Here is a 6,455-nt window from a genome sequence, read left to right as displayed (position 1 = left end):
ATGGGTGACCGCGGCGGCACGGGCAGCTCCCGGCGCCGGAGAACGGGGTCGCGGCCCTCGAGCCAGAGCGGCGGTGGCCCAGCGGCGGCGGAGGAGAAGATGCGGGATGTGGACGCCGGAGGGGACGCTCCGGCCCCGGCCTGGGACAAGGACAAGGACGAAGACGACGACGTGGGTAGCGACCCGTGGGATCTGAGGTAGCGGTGCGATTCACCCATAACCTCTGAACCCCGCCCCGGGCTCCCGTGACCCTCCCCGGTCCCTCAGGCATGGCCGCAGCAGCTCGGGGTCCGAGTCCGAGAGGCTGGCTCCCGGACTTCGCGTGGACAGGTGTGCTCCTTGGGTCCACACAAGGAAACTGAGCCTTAGGGGTGGGGTGTCGCCTGCTGCAGTCTCCGAGGTGGGGTCACAGAGGGTAACCGGTCGCAGCCCAGCTTCCAGACCCTCCTCCATCTGCACACCCTTAGGTGGGTCCTGAGGCTCTTTCCCAGGGTGAGCCAGGAGCCTGGGGCCCTAGGAGGGCTGGTTCCAGCCATGCACAAGTTTTCTGTCTGGAAGGCTTTGGAATGGATCTAGGGCTTGTGATGAAGGGGGTCCCTCTTGAGGGCTATGAGGGGTGCCTTGGGGGTAGAGGGGGGTGGGTCAGCCTGGGAGGGGCCAGCAGGAGACTGGGACTGCCTGAGGACAGGAGCAGGGAGCAGTGAGGCTTTCCCCTCTGTGCAGATGAGAAATAGAGGTCCCTTCCTTTCCTGGCTCCTTCGTCCCTCACCCAGTGCTTGGCTGGCCTGGAGCCCTGCTTCTCTTACCAGAACAAGTGTCTGCTGTAGGGACAGAGCTGGGTCCTGGTCCGGGTACAGGAGAGGGGCTTGAAGTGGGCACACCCACCGGTGGGCACCCCGCTTAGCTGAAGGACTGACAGGAAGGGGCGGGGGGAGCAAGCTCAGGCTGATGGGGAGGACCTGGCCCGCCTGGACATTGGCCCCTTCCTCCAAGCTGTCCCCAAGCTATCTCTTTGCCACCCTGCATCCCTTCCCTCACTCTGGCCTTCACCCTGGGCCAGGGGCCCCGGGAACTTTGGCTTCGGGAGCAGCTTCAGGGCTAGAGATTATCAAGGAGGAAGTGGGCAATCGGTCAGTTGGCTGGCAGAGGTTTGCTCTCTCAGTAAACAAGAACAGGGGTTTCTTCACTGGGCACTATGGGGCCAGGGCAGGCCAGGGCAGCTGGGGTGCAGGCACTGTCCCTGTCCTCGGAGTGCTCACAGTCCACCTGGGAGATAAGAGCGTCTCAGCACTGAGCAGTGTGAGCAAAGGTCAGACCCGCAGTTCATGGAGGTGCCACCGGGGAGGAGGGCGGTTCCAATGAGAGGGATGCTTGCTTCCAGAGGGGCGCTGCTGAGGGAAGCTGCAAAAGAACAGGAGGGTTCCAGAGCCCCCTCTGCTGATCTCCAGAGTTGTCCTCTCCAGGAGGCAGGGGCATGGCCAGCATGATCTCTGTCTGGAGGGGGTGGGAATTGGGGGTCCTATTATGTGAGATGGGGTGTGCCAGCTTAGGCCAAGCTGCCACTGGAAGGGACAGTCACTTTCCTGCTCTGCACCGCCCGGGGTGCTCAGTGAGAGGGAGCCCTGTCTGCTCACAGTTGAGGTCTGGACCCCTGGGCAGAGGAGCAGTAGGTGGCAGGATGGGCCTGCCTGGGTTTGGAAGCGGGAGCTGGTGGTCAGAGTCCTTCCTGGTTGGCAGGACATGCAAGTTATGTGTGCTTGTCCTTCCAAGCTGGATACCACAAGGTTCGAGGTTCCCTGGGGCTTCGGCCGTGATCTGCGGGCCGTGGTCTGGGGCGGCGGAGCCTGCCTTGCTCAGGCTGTCCTCCTCGTTACCCCCCGCCCCCCCCTTGCTTGGTGCCTTCTCTCTCCTCGTCACCCTCCCTCCTCCTTGCTTGGTGCCTTCTCTCTCCTCATCACCCTCCCTCCTCCTTGCTTGGTGCCTTCTCTTTCCTGCTTCCTCCTTGCCCCACTTCCTGCACTTCCTGCTCACCTTGGCCGGGTGTGGCAGCCACACTCTGGGTGTTAGCTCATCTCCTCCAGCCTGGGCGTAGCTGTGGGGCCGGAAGGAGCAGTCACCCCTTTCTTCTTGGCCTTGTGGCTCACTCCTTCCCGGTGCTCCACACCCTCTCTGCACCCAGGACTCCTGGGGCACCCTCTGGCCCTGTTCATGGGCACTCCAGGCAGGGCCCTCCCAGGGCGTCTGTCCCTAGTGTGTCTTCTGTCTCCCCCTCTCCAGTAGGTCTGAGGATGTGGGGGGCACACTCAACCACCCGGCACCACAGGGCTCAGTCCAGAGGCTGGGTGGAGGCAGTGCCCGCTGGCACCCCACTCCCTCTTTGCTCTGCTTGGTCAGGAGCTGGGCTGTGTGGTCCCAGGGGTGGTCTGCACTTGGAGGCTATGCCTCTAGGCAAGCTTTGAGCCTCGGCGAGCCTCAGTTTCCCCGTGTGCCTGCCTCCTGTGTGATGTGAGGGTTGAGGTGACACACACGATAAGTTGGAATGGCCCCGCTGGCGGGGTCTGCCTGGGGAGGGGGTCTGGGACTGCTGCAGGGCACAGAGGCGTGGACAGCCCCTGCAGTAGGGGAGAGGGTGACAAAGACAACTCTGGCAGTGGTGGCCAGATCCCATGCAGGGTGCCTTCTGGTCCACTGCTGCTTTCTGCATTGGCAGGGCTGGACCTTTGTGGGAATTGGTGGATGATGGGTGCCCTCCCTGGGCCGGGGCCGCTGACCTGTGGGGGACCTAAGGGGTAGGTGTGGGAGGGTTGCGGAAGGTCTGAAAAGGCTTCTACAGTGTTATTTGGCGTCAGATTGGAAAACAACACCCTTTCTCCACCCTCATCTGCGTCTTAGAGATTGCCACAGATAAAGCTAGCACAGTCCTGCTGGCCCAAAGGGGCAGGGGTCACCTTGTTGTGAAACGGCCCTCAGGGGCGCTGAGCCCAGCATGGATGTGCAGATGCTGATTGGCAGGCTGGAGCACGAGTCGACTTTGGGATGGTTCTAGTGAAAACTACTGGTCTTGAACTTAGGGGAGGGGGCTAGGGACAAGCTCAGGGGCCATCCTCTCTGGGGAGTTGGGCCTTGGATCCCTGCCTGCCTTGCAGAAAGGCAGGTGCAGAGTCTCGGGGAGAAGAGGGCCTGGGGTGGGGCTCACAGCCTCACCGTGAGGCCAGGGCAGGCTGGAGGATGGGTGCAGGGAGGCCAGGCCTGTGACCGGGAGAGGCGGGTGACCAGGTGCGGAGCAGACCTGGGTCTGGGGGCGCACAGCTGGCCTGGTGGCACTGCCCTGACTGAAGAGTGCTGAGCAGCACCTCAGCCTCCTGGCCCCTCCCTTCCTGGGTGGGGCCGTCTGAGTGTTGACCCCAGCCAAAACCAGGCTTGCCACAGTGACTGGGCCGGCCCTGAGAGGGCACCTGTGCCATGCTGCCCACTTCCCCCACCTGGGCACCTCCTGAGGCAGGTGGAAAGGGAGGCCCTGGCCTCCAGAACCGGAGGCTTTGCTCAATGTCCTGTGAGGCTTCCTGCTGGCATGGCCGCGGGGGTGAGGCGGGGGCGCAGCTGGTGAGCGCCCTGCGGCCCTCCTCTACCGTGTGCCACCCCGAGGGTCAGACAGGGATGTGTGCGTGCCTCTGCCTGCTGCTGTGGGAGACCCTGCTGCCAGGCGCCCGACCTAGGCGGGTCCCCCCTCAGCACCTCAGCCCGGCAGGAGCGCAGCGCTTACTCACCGGTGCTTGAACTGGCATAGGCGACAGTTTCTCAGAGCAGTTGGAGGCCACACAGGTGCACATCAGGCCGCGTGCTCGGCTGGCCCTTGCTGTGGTGCCCGTGCCCACTCAGCCCTGCGTGCGCCGAGTGTGGGGAGGAGGTGGCTTGAGGCGGGTGGGAGACCATCAGCTCACTGGGTGGTGAGGTGGATTTGCCCCTGCCCTACCTCTGCCCAGCATCACTAGGTGGCCCAGGTCTCTGAGGTGGGCTCTTTCTGTGGGCCCATTACCACTGCACAGCCCAAGGCCTCTGGGGAGCGAGGCTGGGCTCCTGGGCCGAGCAGGGCCAGCTTGTTCCTGTCCATGGTCTGGCCCTGCCCGGGGCCTGGAGGGGCGGCCCCCAGGTGGTCGTGAGAGCTGGCCCCTGGCTGGCCCTCCCTCCCGCGAGTGGGCATAGGGTGTGTGGGAAGGGGTGAATACTGGGAGTCTGGGCCCAGCTGCCACGCTGGATTCAGCTGGGCTCTCAGGTGTCTGCCAGGGCCTGGACCTGTCCTGGACTGGGAGGTATGGGTGGCTTTTGACCCTACCAAGGTTCTCACTGTCCCCTGCCCTGACAGGTGCCACCGCATGCAAGATTCCTTGTTCAGCTCTGACAGTGGCTTCAGCAACTACCGTGGCATCCTGAACTGGTGTGTGGTGATGCTGGTGAGTCACACGGTGGTGAGGGAGGGCGGGGCTCAGGCTTTACTGGAGCACCAAGCTTGTGTGGCTAGGGTGCGTGGGGAGGGACTGGTGGCAGTCCCTGCAGGAGCCACGTACTGAGGCTCCCATGGGCCACATTCTAGACTCTGGTCCCTGTCAAATTCAGGAGAGGCTGCAGAGGATCGTGGGGGAGGCCTTTGTGCTGTGGGCTGTGGCTTTGCTGGGCAGGTGTGGGAAAGTAGGGAGGAGTGGACAGGATGGGCGCCTGGCCCTGGGCCGGCAGACTGGGTGACTGTGGACAGGGCACCCGGTGGGCCCAGTGCTTCCCTGGCAGCATGTGCGGTCTCGGGTCCAGGAAGAATTCTCTCTGCTCTTCTGAATGGTGTCCCTGGCTGCCTGGCCTGGGTGCCTGGCCTGGGGTGAACAGGGGTGGGAAGATGGCGCCTAGGCTGGGCCCAGCAGCCCAGGCCACGGTTCTGCGGGCCCCCAGCCCCTCTCCTTTAGCCTGAGTCCTAGCGCCCCCCAGAGGTATTAGATGGGATTCTTGCCTCCCCCTCACCCTGTGGCCTGGCTGAGGACCCTGGCTCTAGGGTCCAGTTCAGTCTGACACCTTGTGGGGGTGGGGCCCAGAAGCAGCCGTAATCCAGGACTCAAAAGAGCAGCATGCAGGGCAGGGCAGGGGACAAAGGCCTATTTGGGCCTGCTTCCCACCACCGAGGGCTGATGTGGCCCAAAGCTTTCAACCCTCACCCCGATTTGCCTGCCGGTCTCCGGCATGGCTCCCATGCTATGTGTGTAGAAGGGGCTCCAGGCACACCCATACCCTCCCTCTCTGTGGTCCCAGGAGGCGCCCTGGGGAGCTGTGGGGAGACTGGCTGAGCAAGGAGACGTCATCAGGAGAAGTCATTTCTGGCCCGCGCAGGGCAGGCCCTCAGTAGCCCGGCCAGCATTGTGTACTCTCTGTAGCCCCTTGGGCCTGCCTGTCCTTTGGCACTGCCCGAGATCCTTTCCCTTGCTTCTGGCGCCTTTGCCATTCCCCACCCTCGCCACAGACGGGCACCCTACGCTTGGCTCTGTCCTCTATGCTCCCTATGTGGCCTGTGCCTCAGGGTAAGCGCTGTGGATTAGCAGCGCTGGCTCCTGCCTGATGTGGGCTCGCAGGACAGGCCACCACTGGTGGGGTGACAGTGTGGGGCCCTGTGTGTTCTGGCAGGAGGCCGGCGAATCAGACTTGTGGCTGGGGAAGGAGCCCTTACATCTCTGAGCTTGTCGCCTCCTCATGAAGCCTTCCCTGACCACCCAGATAAAGGACCCCAGCAGTGTCCCTTTGCCAACATCAGGGTTCCACAGAAGCTACCATGAGCCCTGTGTAGGGCCTGTGCCTGGTGGTGTGGGGGAGGAGGTTGCTGTCCCTGCAGAGGGAGCAAGCCTTGCCCCAGGCTGGAGCCGTGAGCCGCTTTGATGGGGTTCTATCCTTGGAAGCTGCTTTGGGGCCAAGTGCCTGGGCTTGGAGTGTGGCAGCACCAGCTGAGGCCGCTGCGCTCCACGGCCGGTGCAGCCCTGGCCCTCGGCTGGCTGCCGTCAGGACTGGCTAGTGGGTAGGACGCTGCCCCGGGCGTGGGGAGGCTGCTTCCTCAGCAGCTGTGGCCTTGGGGCCCTCTGCAGCTCCACAGGGGCAGATGAGGGCTGCTGGGCAGCTGTCCCTTCTGCTGCTGCGGATGGTCGTGAGGAGGTGCCTGGCATTGGGGTTGGAGCCTCGTTGGTGTGACCAGGGAGAGTAGTGCATCTTTCCGCTTGGTTTGGGGTCACACCGGCTGGGCCCACAGGACTGAGGCTGCTGTCCAGGCCTAGGGATGCTGTCCCCACGGGTACTGGGAGGGGTTGGGGCGGGTGCACGGGCTAACGGGGTGTGTCTCCTCTCTTGCAGGTCTTGAGCAATGCCCGGTTGTTTTTAGAAAACCTCATCAAGTGAGTGTCGTCCCCAGGGCCTGGCCCCGCCCCTGAAGC

The 6,455-nt window shown here is 63.7% G+C and overlaps 1 protein-coding gene across 1 annotated transcript in view; it reads left to right on the top strand.

Moving 5' to 3' along the window:
* The window catches only part of DGAT1 (diacylglycerol O-acyltransferase 1), a 9,289-nt gene continuing 2,834 nt past the window's right edge, over positions 1–6,455 (top strand). Inside the window, exons 1-3 of the mRNA XM_006912984.2 lie at positions 1–197; positions 4,364–4,451; positions 6,376–6,416. Of these exons, the coding sequence (XP_006913046.1) occupies positions 1–197; positions 4,364–4,451; positions 6,376–6,416 (326 nt within the window). The remainder of the gene's footprint in view (positions 198–4,363; positions 4,452–6,375; positions 6,417–6,455) is intronic.

This window comes from Pteropus alecto, unplaced genomic scaffold (assembly GCF_000325575.1).
Source record: "Pteropus alecto unplaced genomic scaffold, ASM32557v1 scaffold105, whole genome shotgun sequence".
NCBI lineage: Eukaryota > Metazoa > Chordata > Mammalia > Chiroptera > Pteropodidae > Pteropus > Pteropus alecto.
Note: the sequence above shows the minus strand (reverse complement) of the source record. Positions and strands in the feature narration are given on the sequence as shown.